Source organism: Triturus cristatus, chromosome 2_1 (assembly GCF_964204655.1).
Source record: "Triturus cristatus chromosome 2_1, aTriCri1.1, whole genome shotgun sequence".
Classification (NCBI taxonomy): Eukaryota; Metazoa; Chordata; class Amphibia; order Caudata; family Salamandridae; genus Triturus; species Triturus cristatus.
The window spans coordinates 1,030,731,703-1,030,748,074 of record NC_140581.1 but is presented as its reverse complement, the minus strand read 5'-3'; the positions used below and the strand labels follow the sequence as shown (position 1 = coordinate 1,030,748,074).

Genomic DNA, 16,372 nt, shown 5'->3' with positions numbered 1-16,372 from the left:
TGGTTTTTAATGATTTGCAAATCCTCCATGGCTCCTCTAGAAACAGTGCTATGGTGCCGTACACCTCTTACGAGATCAGGAAGGTGGGACTTTCTTTCTTGAAGCTGCAAATCAAAAAATATAACCAAGGATCCCATAACCTTTCAAAAAGTTGAGATGATAGCAAACTTATTTTTATTGTGTGAGACTAAGAGTTTGCTAAGTGCAACTTAAAACTCATTACTGTAGAGGTACATTAAAAAATGTCCAAGTTATAAGTCTCTTTGGAATCGGGGTACCGGAAAACAGTGCCTTTGATCCAGGGTGTTTCCGTGGTACTGCAGAGGCATTGTGAATCCCTGTTGGCAATGGGAACGATTTCATTGGTTTCTGTGACTAAATTATGCCACATTCAAGTAGTTCACAATTTCTTACACATCACTGCACTCATCACTATAGGAGAGTTTTATAGCAAAGGAGGATAGGTAGGTATTTGTGTTTTACCCTCCTTTTTTGGGGATAGAGAACTTTTTGGGTTTCTGGACTGGATGAGCAGCAGAGGGTAAGCCCAAAGAAAGCTGCTCAGGACAGCTACGAAGATAAGGGAGATCTCCTCTCTGATGATTCCACGTCCCTGCTGGAGTCCATTGTGTGGAAGTCTTTCATGATGCCTGCTGGAGAAATGAAAATCTCTCATCAAAATATGTCACCAGCATATTACACATCAAAAAAACAGAAGACATAGCAAATATTCATTTGGGACAGCTTCAATTCACAAGCATCGTAATGTTTAGCATAAAAGCCAATTTAATAATAAAAAAGGAAGACAGACTCTAAAGAGGCAGCATCTACATCTGGTGTGCTATTACAGCACACAATCCCTCCTGGCAAGAGATTACCACACGATGTCCTTCAACTGGAGCAGGATGAGATTGATGCATAATTCACCACTATGAGAATTAATTTCTCGATCAGCAGAACAATTATTTCTATTGGAGAGCAGAGTGCATAAGCACAAAAAACACAAGTACACCTGCACCTGCAGTCTAGCAGTAAATTATATTTTTTCTGTATCTAAGTTCCTATCACTCTCGTGAAGTTACATTTTTGTTTTACATTACTGAAAAAGTAACTAAACAAATTATGAAAACCAAAAAGAATAGTTCTTTTTACAATGAACTCTTATGGTTTAAAGAAAAACAAAAGGTTATGTTGTTAGTTTTGAATGTCAGTGAGTCTTAATAACCAACGGGCGATTGAAACAGAAGGGCTATTCACAAGGGTAACTTACAATTGTAAATACTTTATATGTGAATGTTTACTCTTACTCTTTTTAGCAACTTTACTATTTTTCTATATTTTCCATTTACAAGTGTAAAGTTACTCAAAAGTTTAGACTTGCATGTCTCCACCCTCTAAACTGGGCTTCAGCGGGCCCCCCCCAAAAAGTTAAAAAAAGAAACGAAAAGGGGGCAGGAATACCCTGATGCTCTAGCCCTGATCCTGAAGGTCCCCTGGGAACCCACCAGGGCAAAAAAGAGTTTAAAAAATAAATGTTGCGGGAGCGCTAGGTGGCGCCTGCCCGTCATGGACGCCTTTCCGTGAGGCTCCCGGCGCCGGTCCCCGCGGATCCTCTTAACTCCCTCCTGCACTGCCCTGGCCGGCGCGCTCTGGGTGGCGGTGACCTGGGGAGCTGCCCGGCTGTCCCGGGCCTGATCCGGGGGTGCCGCGGACATTGCGGGACCCGCTCGGACATCGCGGATCCTGACCGGCGGCAGATGGTGGCGGCCGCGGAGCTCTGGCCCGGCCGCGCTGAACAATTGAGCCCGCGGCGCCCACGAGGGGCACAGGCCGGATCCTGCAGAGGCCGAGGTGAGGGCGGCCGCGAGGCTTCCACGGGTCCTGGTGGCACCGGGGGGGGTGCGGCCCTCCCCCACTGGCACATCGCTGAGACCCAGGAGTGGGGCGACGACCCCCTGTAAAAGAGGACAGCAGAAAGAAGTAAGCAGTCCTGCCTTTGCGGCCCCCCCCCCAGAGTGGACTGAAGCTGTGGGGCGGGCGGTGAATGCGGCTGCGTGGGACCGTCTGAGACCGGGCACGGAGGGGAGACCCCCCCCCATCGGGCTGTACATCGGCAGCCGGGGGCTCGGGCCCCCAGCTCCCCCCCTCCCCCTCTTCCCCCTGGCTGCAGTGCTGCACTGGTCCTACGGGCCCGAGGTCGCCTGCTGGATTCCGGGCGCAGAGGCGCCCTTCTTGACTCGGGCCGCACATCGGCGGTCGGGGGGGCGTGTGTGCCGTACCTTCCCCCCCCCTCCCATCGCTTTGGGCCCCGGCCGAAGAGACCCGCCGAGTGACGACTTGCCCCCCCCTGGGGCTGTGGGGGGACCATACCGGTGAGGCGCAGCCCCGGAGAGGTGGACTGTGCGCAGGAGTCGAGGCCTGGAGGTTCTCAGCTGCGGGGCACTCGGGGGAATCTTTAAGGGCCCGGGACCTTGGCCCTCACCTTGTCGGCGGAGGGCAACGGGCGAGACTGTGGCCGGGGGTCAGATCGGCTGTCCCGCTGGGAGTCCCGCTGGGGCTTGACCGCTGGGGCGGGCGGTGCCCCTCCACTTCTCACTGCGAGACCCCCCGGCCGTTCCTCCTTCTGCTTCCGCTTCAGCCCGGGCACTCGTCCTCATCCCGCGGGGGGGTCCTCATCCTGTTGCCCGGCTTCGCTGAACGCCGCCCCCGCCATGGGTAAAGACAGGGCCACCAAGCAGGCGTCCGGGGCCACCCAAACCAGGATGGACAAATTCACGACCTCTGAGAAGGGGTCTGGCCCCACTGGCGAACCGGCCCCGGCCCCCGCTGCGGACCTTGCTGCCATCCTGCAGGCCATCAACTCATCCCGTGCATCCCTTGAAGGCATGGTGGGAGAGGTCAAGGTGGATGTGGCTCTCCTCCGGCAGGACCTGCGGAATGCCACCACCCGCATCTCGGAAGCCGAATCCAGACTATCCACCGCGGAGGATGACATCCGCCATCTCCAAGACCAGGTTCGGGAGCTGACCACCCACTCTAAGGAGCTACATCGCCGGGTCGAAGATGCAGAAAACCGCGCTCGGCGCACCAACCTGCGCCTGGTGGGCTTCCCGGAGGGGGTCGAATCGGGCCGGGTGGATGACTTTATGGAACGCTGGTTCCGATCCTGGATGCCGGCGGACAGCCTCGCTGCTTCGTTCGTGGTGAAGAGGGCTCATCACGCCCTGGCCCCCAGGCCCCCTGGGGCGCCCCCCCCGGCCATTCATCCTCAAGCTCTTGAATTTCAGAGACAGAGACGCCATTCTCCGCGAGGCCCGGCGCACTGACACCCTCCACTACCAAAATCACAAAATTATGATCTTCCCGGACTACACTCGCGAAGTTCAAGAACTGCGCCGCTCCTACACTGAAATGAAGCAGAAGATGCGTTCTCTGGGCCTCCAGTACCAGCTCCAGTTTCCGGCCCGCCTCCGGGTCATCTTCCAGCACAAGACATTGTTCTTCGACACGCCACGAGCGGCCTGGTCCTGGCTGACGGAAGAGCATCCTCTGCACCGCTCTGGGCGCGGCTCGCCTGCGGGTGTGCAGGGGGGACGGGGGAGGCCCCAGACATCGAAGACCCGCCGGCGGCACCGCACGTTACCCCGGGAGCGCACGGCGGAGGAGGTGATCACCACGCGCTCTGGGGGACGGCCGCGCCGGGGGTCGAGAGCATCTTCTGCCTCCTCGACTACACCCGCCAGTCCCGCGGCTGACGGGCGACGGGCCGTGTCGCCCCGGCTTACGGGCCCTGCGACCCACCCGGCTGACTTGGTAGATACTTCAGACCTCTCACGCAGTCCTGCCATTTGACTCTCTGTGTTTCTTTGGGGGGGGAGGGTGTGGGGTGCCCGGGCGGGGGCTGGAGTGCTCCGCTGTTAATGTTGCTCTTGGCCAGGGCAGGTGAATCAGGCTTGATTTCCGTTGTACCAGGGGTCCACTAGTGCTCAAGCCCGAGCGTTCTAGCTTGGTGGTTCTTTCACTTGGTTCGGGCGACAGATGCTTCTGTTTTCGAAGTATAGGGTGGGGGGTGGGGGTTTGGGGTTGGTTTGGGGTTGTTTCTTCCTCATGGGGAAGGTTTTGTTGGTGGGGGGTTACTCCTTCTTTGTTGTTGTGCCAAGGCATCTTGTACTCTTTGACCTGCTCTTCTGCCCGATGTCCCGCTGTCCCTTCCTTGTAGGGGCGTGCCCAGCCGCGCCTCCAATGGCCCCCTCTTCTGTCCTGGACTATGGCTGACCCACCTGTTCCTAGGGCCGCCGTGCGTGTACTGTCCTGGAACGTTAATGGTCTTCTAGACCGTTTTAAGCGCATGGCGGTCCTCAAATATGCGCAACGCGCGGAGATTGATGTGCTCCTCCTCCAAGAGACTCACCTTTTGGGCAATAACTGTCCTTTTCTGTCCCGCTATGGTTATGACAGGGTGTGGCACTCCGGTTTTGCGCGGGGGTCCCGAGGGGTAGCTATCCTGCTCCGCAAATCCTTTCCCTTCGTCCTGACCCAGGTGCACTTGGACCCCCTGGGCATGGTGGTGGTGGTATGTGGTACTCTGGAAGGGCGACCCCTCACCCTGATGTCCCTCTACGCGGCTCCCTCCCTCCTGTCGTCGGCCCTCTCTTACACCGGGGACCTCCTCCCGAAGCTTCCGGCGGGTTCTCTCATCCTCGGCGGGGATTTTAATGCGGTCTACGCGCCCCATTTGGACTCGACAGGTTCGGTATCCCTGGCCCGCGTCGCTCGGGCAAAGCAGCTTTCGACCTGGGCCGAATCTCAGGGCCTCTGTGATGTTTGGAGGATCTGGCACCCGCGGGCTCGCCAGTACACCCACACGTCGGCGGCACATCACTCCCATGCCCGGATCGACCTCATCTTCGTCCCATCTACCGACTGTGCCGGAGTGCAGGATGCGCGCATTCTCCCGAGGGGCCTCTCGGACCACTCGCCGGTGCTCCTGGCTCTTGGCCCCCCCCCTCTCTGCCCGTCCAATGTGGCGTTTGAACGCTTGGTTCCTCCACGACAAGGCTTTTCGGAGGGTGATCGGTGGCGAGATAGCCGATTATTACTCTCACAACGCGGGCTCCGTCTCCTCCCCTGCTGTCCTGTGGGAGGCCGGCAAGGCGACTATTCGGGGGGCCGCTAAGGGGCATCTGCAGCGGCAACGGCGAGCTCAATCCCAGCCACGTGGCCCCTCCTCCTGGAGCCAATTATGGCCATGGGGACCACCAACCCAGGGCCGGCTCCTGCTATGGGCCAGGGTCCCCACCCCCTGGACATAGCAGTTTGCGCTCACTTGGCAGGAGCTGTGACAGCTCCCACCAAGCAGGAGCAAACACCAACTTTGCTCTCAGCAAGCAGAAGCTGTCAAACTGCTCCCACTGGAAGCAGAGTTTTAATTTGTTTCCCTGCTGGCTGTCATGCGGCCAGAGAACAGATTAAATGATTGCTCCTGCATGCAGGGGCTATATTTCTAGCAGCTCCCTGTGTGCAGGAGCAATGCTAGCTCCCACAGAAAGTGGGGAGCCGGCTGGCACAGTAGGGGCCTTTAGTCTCCCCCGGCACCCCATCATAGCACACTGGGTGCACTGGGTGGGCTCCAGGGCTCCTAAGGAGTCTTGGCCAGGTCCCCTTCAGTGACTGCCGTATGCAAGTGTGTTTCCTCTTGTATTCCACGTTTAAAAGCAATCTAAAATCCTTAATGGAGGTGACTGCATTGTCTATCTACTGGAGAGCAATCGGATCTGGGGTGACTGTGACGATTGATTTCTTTCTCGTCATCTCCTGGTGAGAGCAGAGTCCATGATTCTCCCTTTTAATTACCATAGTACGTAAATGCCCAAAATCATCTGCATGCTCTACCCGTTTGGCCCCGCCTCATTTTCCTTGGTAGTATGCAAAGGTCTTCTCGCTTTTTCAAACGTTGATGGACAGCTTAATGAAAGGAAAAGGCCTTCGAGGCGCGTTTCCTGCCGATTTTGGTGGTGCGTTACTGATGCAGGGGAATACGAGGACATCTCCACGAAACAAAGAAGTACTTAGTTCATTTAGTTAAGTGAAGCACCCCTGTTTGGTGGAGATTCACCTATTTGTAGTCTTGTTGTCTTCTCTTGACGAGGATTCACGTTATCACAGATTTGTGAATGAAGACGCTCGAGGACAATCACATTGCTGAAATTACATGCTCACCTTGTGGTCCTTTACGCAGTTGGAGTGTAGAGTATGCATGAGGCATTTGCCTAATGAGGTAGCACTTACTAATTAACCAAATGATAGTACACCAGTTGGGTAGAAGTTTTCTGCAAAACTGGGGACTCTTCTTGGAAAAAATGAAGTTTGATTCTGGCCCTGGTGCTGATTTCATAGAAATTAAACCTCAATGGGGAGCACTTACAAATATAAACACAGCAGGTGCCCAAGTTGAAGCTCTATTTCAGTGAAGTACAAATAATCCTAACTTCTTGGGCTTGGCGAAGGTAAAGCAACTATGTTTCCTCTCATATTCCACGTTGAAAAACAAAATGAAATCCTTAATGGAGGTGAATTCATCATTGATCTATTGGAGCACAATCCGATGTGTAGTGACTGTGATGAGTGGTTTCTTTCTTGTTGTCTCCTGGTGAGAGCAGAGTCCATGGTTCTCCCTTTTAAATACCCTAAGTATGCAAATGCCTAAAATGCATAGCACCACTCACATAACAACTCACAGACATACATAGGCATACACACAAGCACTCACAGACCCACATAGCCACTCACAGACACACTCAAAGGCCCAGACAGGCACCCAAATATCCACTCAGACACTCACACAGGCACTCACAGGCCCACTCACAGACCCACACAGGCACTTACACACCCACTCACACAGTCACACAGGTACTCACACACCCACTCAAAGTCCCACACAGACACTCAAACAGGCACTCGTGGACCCACAACCAGACCCACACAGTCACTCACACACCCAGTCTTAAAGGTGAAAGATTACATTTAGGATTAAAAAGTTTTAAAAATGTAGAAATTGACTGAAAAAAGCAAAGGTTACAGGGATGTTATAGTTAGGCTCAGATTTCACTCATACAAACCATTGAAATTCAGCAGTTATAGTTACCTGGGCTAACTATAACTTACGTCCCCACAATGCACTGCTTATGATCTCACATATTACATCACTCATGACATGGTCAGTGATATCACTGGCGACATATCTGATGACATCTCAAATGACATCAGCAGCCTTTGCTAAAAAGGACCTTATAGAATTTCTTTGGGTAGACTTTTCTCTATTCTCCCTCGCTTCAGTTTTGGGCCGCCACCTTCCAGTCATAGGGATGCAGGACATACATACCACTGTGTAGAGAAACTCTATCTACTCTCCATCACATCATGCAAAATGCATCATACTGGTCCATGTACCTAGAATTTCATCAAACAAGGTGTCTTACTATTATGCACTTGCTACATCCCACAGCACATACACACACATGGAACAACAGTGCAAAGATCTGGGGGTCACACAGAATCTCTCATTGGACCATCTGAGATGATCTATCTGGATCCTCCATCACCCCTCTTCTGCTCATCAGAGCCTTCTTATTATCATGAGCTCCTCTTTGCTGATTGCCATAGCCATATGACCCCTTTGTTAGGGAGTAACCATTTTTCCTGATTTCATCCATGTGAGTTTCTGAAACCCTTTTTGCCATCCCTCACAGACCACACTCCTTTTCAACCACCCACTTTTAGACTCCTCTGCCAAGTTTTAGTACCTATGCTCTAAGATCCACCCTCAGACTACTGTGCCAGCATCAGACATCGTCTTCTATCACTGCGAGGTCAGAGTGGACAGCCCTGGCTTTTCATTCGCTTTGCATGCTCTGTTTTTTCAGCCAATACTTACCAGTTCCATACATGGGCAGAAGAGGTGGAAGTTTCTTTGGTTTGGTAGCATAAGAAGCATGAATAAGAATCATTTACAAAAGGGATATCCTTATACATGTGGCTTAGTCGCCCGGTCTTCTTCCATGTCTTCCAGTCCTTCTGTACCTTGAGGAGTTGGTCCGCCTCCTAGTCCTGTTCCAAGTCCTCTTTTTCTAGGTTGTTTTCATCATCCTGACCTTTGTCCTACTAGGTCTGGTCACCCTGGTACTGGGTTCCTGAATCAGGTGCTCTTGGTTGCAGTCCTTCCTGACACTGGTCTATCCGGCCATGCTCCTGTCTCATCCTTGTATTAGCCTTTCCTGGGCCTCCTAATCCTGGTATTAGGGATCCTTGCCCTGATACTGCTGGTCTTTTGGGTACTTCTCATTAGCCCTGCTGTCCCGGGTCTCCTAGGGCTGGCACTCCTAATCTTCCTAGTTTGGTTCATCCTGATTCTGCTTGCCTTGGGCCTTGTGATCCACTTGGTACCGTGCCCATTGGTCCTGGTCCACCTTATTAGGTAATCCTGGACGAGGCCTGGTCATATTGGTTCTGTGGCACTGGTTCCCCTGATCCTTACCAGCTTGGTCCTAATACCCCAGTTCCTAGTCTTCCTGCACCACTTGAAACTTCAGGTATAGGTCCCCTTAGTTCTGACCTCTCTGGTACTCCTAGACATGCTCATGGCCTTGCTTATTCTGATCCTATCAGGCCCTGGTTTTAATGGTACAGTCCACCTTCTCCTGACCTGACTAGTTCTCTGGTTCCTCCTGCAACATGTCATGAGTGCTGCAAGCAGTGCATTGCGCTGCGTTGTGTTATGTTGGACTACAAGATTTGCGTTGGATTGTAAGTCCCACCATTATACTTTGCGGCGGGTCTGTATTAAAACAGTAATGCAAACCTGACGCAAAGTCTTTGTAAATCTGGGCCTTCATTTTTAAAAACTATGCCGCAAACAAATTGGCAACAAGGACAAACTTGACAGTACATCTGTTGTGGCTTAATTGGTCATAAAGGCTGCATTTGAAAATATCTGAAGGGGTTAAGACACCTGCTGCACAGATCTTTGTGTGCCCAGCAAATCTCAGAGGATAATAATAATGTTAATATTACTCTGGTGGTTAATGCAGATTCTAGAGAGATCTGTGTTTTCTCTAGTCACAGTTGTGACTCATAAAGTAGGGTGGAGGGTAACTGTGCCTTCTACATAGCACATTGTGTAACATGGAGACCACAGATTTCTGTATTATGTAGATAGGTAGGTGGGTTACTGCTTTTAACACAGAGATCTGTTTGTTGCTATAAACATTCCAAGCACTGCCTTAAGTTTTTAACCCTGACTTTGAGGTTAATTATGATGCCGGTCGGACCTAATTCTGCGGTCCAGTCAGCGGCAGTCGGACCGCCTTGGTCGCATTGGAAGCGGTCAGTCCGACCGCTGGATTACAATGCATACATCTTCTGAACGCTGAAAGACCACTTCCTCTAACAGCTTTTCTCTGACCTCCAAGAGGGCAGTCAGAGAAAAACAGCATCCATAGGGCAGTAAAGGGATCTCCGACTGCCGCCCGGATCACAATGTGGGTTTCCGATGACCCGACCGTGGCAGTCCAACTGGCTGCCTTAAGTCATCGGAAACAAAGAATTAGGGGTGCACACTCACCCAAATTTGCTTCTCTCCAGCAGTCTCGACTGTGGATCCCTACCTCCAGGTCTACCCTACATCTGGGCAGTTGAACCCTGATGACTGTGATCCTGTGGGTGCCGGAATCCAGGTAAGTTCGTATGCGATATGTATCCCCATTGACTGGATTGTGCACATTCTGCCACACTCCAGCAATGGGGTACATGATGCATGAGGCCTTTCCCCACATATGTCATGCATGTGTGTACAATTCAAATAGTTTACTGTGAGTTTTGTACACATTTACAGCAACATATTCGGGGATATGTGCTCCGCTGTAGATGCGACCTTGCAGGGGTTGCATCGTAATATGGCAGGGGGAACCTTCCCGGCGTCGGCGGTCAGAAAGGGCACATGAGACTGCATGAGCATGAGACTTCTGAGCATGCACTCTTAACATATAATGCCTACCGTAGCCGTAGCTCATTCAGCCTGGACCTCACCCTCTAACCCTTCCTCATTGATTGAACACACAGGACCGACATCAGTGATACACCTTTATCCTAACACACCTAATCACCCTACGAACACCTCCACTACACCACAACAACTTCTAACAACTGCACTCCTAACAACTTTCAATCCCCTGCCACTTCTTCCAATCAAGCAGGGTCCCCACAAGCTCTTAAGGATGTATCCCCTCCCCCGGATCCTCACATCCACATCTCACCTCAGACGACGATCAAGAGTGGGCCCCCTTTTCCTCAGGACCCCTCCCCTCAGCTCCTTTCCTTAAACCAACACTCAGATTTGATGGCACGTCTGGACAAGCTATCTCTCCAAGTGAACCTTCTCACCCAAGAAGTCCATGAACTCTTAGCTCTCTCGCTTAACCAGTTGCCTCTGCTCAATTCTCTGAGCTCATCAGGAAAAATATCTACAGTCCCCACCAGAGCACCCTCGGGCCTGGACCAGCATGCCTCTCACCAAATTTCCAGAACCTTACCCCTCCCTAACGCCCCCTCCCGCCCTAGAAGAACAATGGTCGAACGTGTGTCCAGTGAGATTCAGGAACTACTCCTCTCTTACTCAGCCACTCTAGAAATGGACAGGGTCCCTATGGCCCAAATTCAAACCATTATTGCCAACCCACACAGGGAACCCTCGAACAAACACAGATTCATAAATAGCTACAACCTCAAGCTAATGAATATCGCCCAGACTCCTACATCACACACGCCCATAAGACTGAAATGTGCATTACTCAATTGTAGATCAGCTAACAAACATGCCTCTGATATCTTCGATCTCATACAAAACAATGAGCTAGATATTATCATCCTCACTGAAACATGGCTAAATCCTTCCTCCACCCCCATTCTAGATCTCCTAGTGCCCCCTAGTCACGACATAATCCGTCTAGACAGAACAATGAAACTGGGCGGTGGACTAGCTTGCATGTACTGGAACACACTATCTGTCTCCCACATGGAGACCCCCTCCTCACCTTTAATTGAATACCTTTGTCTCAAGATATCTGGCAACCACATCCCGGTCTGTAAACTTCACACTTTCTACCACCCTCCTGGCAATAACTTCCTCTTCACTGAACACCTAATGGAAATTATATCCTCCAATGATGATCCATCAGTATCCCAAATATACCTTGGTGATTACAACCTTCACTGGTCCAGACCCAATGACCAAGTGGTGATCTGCCTTAACGCCTTCTTATCTGACCTGGACCTTATCCAATTCTGTTATCAGCCAACTCATAACAAAGGAGAGATTCTGGACCTCATTATCTCAAAAGTCAATGTCATCACATTGGAGGACATTACCCCGTGTGATTGGTCCGAACATTACAGCATCTTCTTCTTTATCAACAGGAAGGTGACGCAGAAAATGGCCCAACCAAAGAAAATTAAACAGTGGAAAACAGACCTCAGGAATATTAACACGGACCGTTTAGCTATCGACTGTAAAAATGCCTTGTCCTCCAAAACTGACGTGACTGATGTACATGATCTCACTGATTTCTATAACTCTACCATCTCTGGTATCATGGACTCAATAGGTCCTCTACAGCAAAAGAAGGCCTCTGCCAAATTCTCCAAACCATGGTTCAACTGCAACCTAAACTCTGAACGCCGCAACCTAAGGGCTGCTGGATGTCTATGGAGATCCAAACTCTCCATCTATCATCTAAAATTCCTTAGATCGGTTAGGAGTTCTCACAATAAAAAAATCAAGACGACTAAGGCAGATTACTTCAGAGTCCAACTCACTCAAGCCTCAAATCGTCCCAGAAAACTGCAATCAGCTATAGCACCCAAGCATTTCGAATCAACAGTCACCTCACCCTCCTGCATCGATCTGGCTATCTTCTTTATGGAAAAAACTAAGCTCATCAGTTGTGAGCTCAAATCTAAGAGGGCCCTACTTACACCATCTGCGCGGGCGACTGTTCCTGCCCTATCTGACTGTCTAAAGCTACTTAGTATTAGCACCAAGAACATGGCCACCTGGAGCTCCTTTTCCCCCCCTCAGTGAAAACAACATCTACAAAACTCTGTTGAACATTAACCCCTCTAATCATTTCAGCGACCATTTACCCTTGTCTGTCTTCAAAGAATTCAAGGGTGCCCTTATCCCCCTTTGGACAAAGATTGTCAATGCCTCCCTATCTCAAGGCAAGATCCCAGAATGTTTAAAAGCAACTCAGGTCTCACCCATTCTCAAAAAACCTGATGCGGATAGATCTGACCTCAACAACTTTCGTCCCATCTCCAACATCCCTACTCTGGCCAAGCTCCTTGAAAAATGCGTCCAATCGCAACTCTGCTCGCACATTGAGATTTTCAATCTCTTGGATCAATAACAATCCGGGTTTAGGAGCGGTCATAGTACATCATAGACGACATCCTAAAATTGTTAGACCATAATGAATCCTGCCTACTAATCCTCCTTGATCTTTCTTCTGCATTTGACATGGTTAATCACGATATCCTCTTAGCCATTCTGGAATACAGGATGGGCCTTTCAGGTCAGGTACTGCAATGGTTCGCTTCCTTCCTTCACAATAGATTCCTAAGAGTTAAAGTGAACCATACAATATCCCAAACATCCGCAGTCTCCATGGGGGTCCCGTAAGGGTCGGGACTCTCTCACACACTCTTCAATATTTTTCTGGAACCACTAGCGAGCACTCTTAAATCCATGAACATTGTTTTTGATATGTACACGGATGATACGCAACTTTACCTGAAAATCAACTCTTCGGAAGACCTCATCTCACTCAATTCCTCCCTGAGAATTACCCAAAACTGGCTAACTGAGAACCATCTCCTGCTCAACACCGCCAAAACTGAATTCCTTCTCAAATCCCCTCCTAAACACACCCCCAAGTTTGACATCTGGATGAAGCACCTCACTACCTTCAACTGCTCCCCTATTATCATCGATTCAGCTAAATCTCTCGGAATCACCCTAGACTCACACCTGAACATGAAGAAAAACATTAGTGTGATGTGTAAGGGTGCCAACTACCAAATGAGGCTTCTTAGAAATCTAAAACCATTCCTCCCTCAAGAGGACCTCAAGCTGGTGGTTCAAGCGCTTGTCCTGCCAAGACTAGACTATGGTAGCGCGACGTTATGTGGCCTCCACAAACATACCGTGGCCCCGCTCAGGGTTTCATTGAATGCAGCTGCTAGACTGATGACTGACACAAAAAGAACTGATCACATCTCCCCAGCTCAAATAGAGCTCTAAAGTGGTTACCAGACAAAGCAAGAATTCAACTAAAGATTGCCTGTCTAACACACAAAGCCCTACACTTCAAAACCCCTGGCTACCTGACTCAAAAACTAGAACTATCGGGGGGGGGGGGGGGGGGGGCAGACCATCAAGAAGTGCCAAATGCTCTATTACTGAAACCCCAGTCTTTTTGCAAAAAGAGAACAAGACTTCGAGCCTTCTAAGGTTCGGCACTGAAGATCTGGAACTCGCTCCCTCCGGAAATCCGCTGAATTCCTTACACAGCTGCTTTCAAACATGAAGTAAAAACACTCCCAATGGACAGGTTCCTGCCGTAAATTACCATTGGTCATCTGTTTTCTTCAAGCACTGTATTATCCAGGATTGTCTACCTAATTGTACCAAGTAAATATCGTTCGCATCCTTGTACATTTTTATTACCTTATTATGTTATCCCCTGTTACCGCCTTACAATGTTCCCTTTTCCCATATTCTCCTCTCCTATTACTGTGAAGCGCTCTGATACCCATCGGGGTCTTGTTAGCGTTATACAAAACTTTTAAAATAAATAAATAAATAAAATACCGGTAAAGATAAGTCACTCCTATGCCTTGTAACTCTCATTGTCTTATGTAACTCATCCTGTACTTTGATATTCACATGTTTTATTTATTGTGAATGTATCTGTGTGTGCTGTAACATGCTATTAAAGAATAAAAAAAATACTAAGTACTATTCTGTTTGAATTAGTCGTGTAACTAATACTACAGACAGATAACTTACTGTGCATGCCTATCCTTATATACAGATGTTGAACACAGTCAAAATCCTTCGTCCAAATTGTAGTTTCTCTTAAGTACTTCTGAAGTGATATCAAGCTGCGTGCCTTTGTTTCCCTCCATTTCATTGATATCTCGGTGAAAGGCCCCAGCCAGGCTCATACTCCAACAAAAGAAGGGCTGATATCCCCTTAAATTTAGCCTCTGTTTTTGTGAAATTGAAATCAGGACAACCTCTTCACTTCAGGCACCGGTCAATGTGTCCTGCTGTCTCCAAATTACACCATGACATATTCATCGTATTTTAATGGATCCGGGCCAGAACCCGGTTTCGGCTCAATAATAGCTGCTGGATCCCTCTCATATCCACCACTGTTTACACGTTATTTTGCCAGAGATTTACATAACGATTATGGATTTATGAATTCTTGTGTCTCTGGTGATGCATCTCAGCCGATTACATCATCATGAGTAGTTACATCATCATTGCTGTGCCTGCCAAAATCATTTATCCGTTGCAGGCATTTTTGATTGCAGTAAGAAGGGACTTTAGCCAATGGCGAGATGATTCTGCGATCATGTCAAATTTAGGAAGTGATAAGTCCATACACAAAGGCAACAGGGCATATCTGAAGTCAGTGGGCCCGATTCACAGAACAAACTTAAGACAAAATCCTAAACTTAGTACCATTTTGGTATTCACAGAATGCACTTACTACTTCTGGTATTCACAGAATGAACTTACTACTTTTGCGATTCACAGAATAAACTTACTACTTTTGCTATTCACAGAATGGATTTACGACTACTAACTTTACGTCCGCACTCGGGCCGGAAATTCCGGCCCGGAGGCGGAGTTTCCGGCCTGGAGGCGGGGCTTCCGGCCAGAGGCGGAGCTTCCGGCCCAGAGGGGGAGATTTTGGCCATGGCTAAATCTCTGCCACTGGCCGGAATCCCCACCTCCGGGCCGGAAGCTCCGCCTCCGGCCTGGAAGCCCCGCCTCCGGGACGGAAGCTCCGCCTCCGGGCCGGAATTTCCGGCCCAAGTGCGGACGTAAAGTTAGTAGTCGTAATTCCATTCTGTGAATAGCAAAAGTAGTAAGTTTATTCTGTGAATCGCAAAAGTAGTAAGTTCATTCTGTGAATACCAGAAGTAGTAAGTGCATTCTGTGAATACAAAAATGGTACTAAGTTTAGGACTTTGCCTTAAGTTTGTTCTGTGAATCGGGCCCAGTGAATCAATTTCATTCAGTGCCTTTGTTAAAGTCATTTTCTTATTATTCTTTGGAAGTTATTCACCAACTAAATTGAAGTTCTGCAATGAGACTGAGTATTATAATTAATCGTGCTTGTGAACTGGTTCAGAAGCGGTCACGCATTCATGGCAACACCTCATGCTAATGTTTTTCAGCCGCCGGCACGAAGGCCCACGTGGTTCTGCGCCTCATGATGGATAAGTACGAGAACCTGGGCCTGGTGGGAGAGGGGAGCTACGGCATGGTAATGAAGTGCAGGCATAAAAGCAACGGCCGAATCGTCGCCATCAAGAAATTCCTCGAGAGCGAAGATGACAAAATGGTGAAAAAGATTGCCATGCGGGAAATCAAACTCCTAAAGGTAAGGCAATGATGGACATGCTTCGTAGTGTTTGTTTAGGTTTTTTGAGCTGTGAAGGGCTTCCGAGACTGGGGCTGGAATTGGGACTCTGAACTCAATTGCAAACGTCATGAATTATCACTGTATTCCTCTTATGGTCAAGATGCAGAATGGTTCCCTCTCTATAGTTCAACACTCTGAGGGGTTATTGAATCAGGGCTGCACTGACGCTTGCATGGTACCATTTTTTGCTGCACCTTCTGGAATAACCCCGTCTAATGTTATATAACACCAATACGAGATGAGCTGCTCCTGCACAGAGTGCGCAATGAAATTAATGATATGGTGCAAGCCTGTAAGCAAAAACAAAACATATACTTATGACTACATTCATGAGACTAGGTGTCATCTCTCATTGTAGCTTGGAGGGCCTTAACCGCCAAACTCAATTTTTAAGGGGGCAATGCCATAGCCTCTCTCTTGGCAACAGAGCAACTTGGCAGGAGCTGGTATTGACAGTGGGTCAATCTTTGAATTAGTGGATATAATATGCAAGGCAGATTAGGCACATGGTTTTCTAATTCTCCTTAAAATGAAGTAAATAAGACTGATACAATTTTCCTTTGTATCTGAAGCTATGCATATTTTATGGGACAGTA

General features: G+C 49.2%; 1 protein-coding gene across 1 annotated transcript in view; it reads left to right on the top strand.

Annotated features, from left to right (window-relative positions):
* The window catches only part of CDKL2 (cyclin dependent kinase like 2), a 477,181-nt gene that overhangs the window by 97,119 nt on the left and 363,690 nt on the right, over positions 1 to 16,372 (top strand). The window contains exon 2 of the mRNA XM_085635210.1: positions 15,529 to 15,734. Coding sequence (XP_085491336.1) covers positions 15,564 to 15,734 — 171 coding nt within the window. The 5' untranslated portion in view covers positions 15,529 to 15,563. The remainder of the gene's footprint in view (positions 1 to 15,528; positions 15,735 to 16,372) is intronic.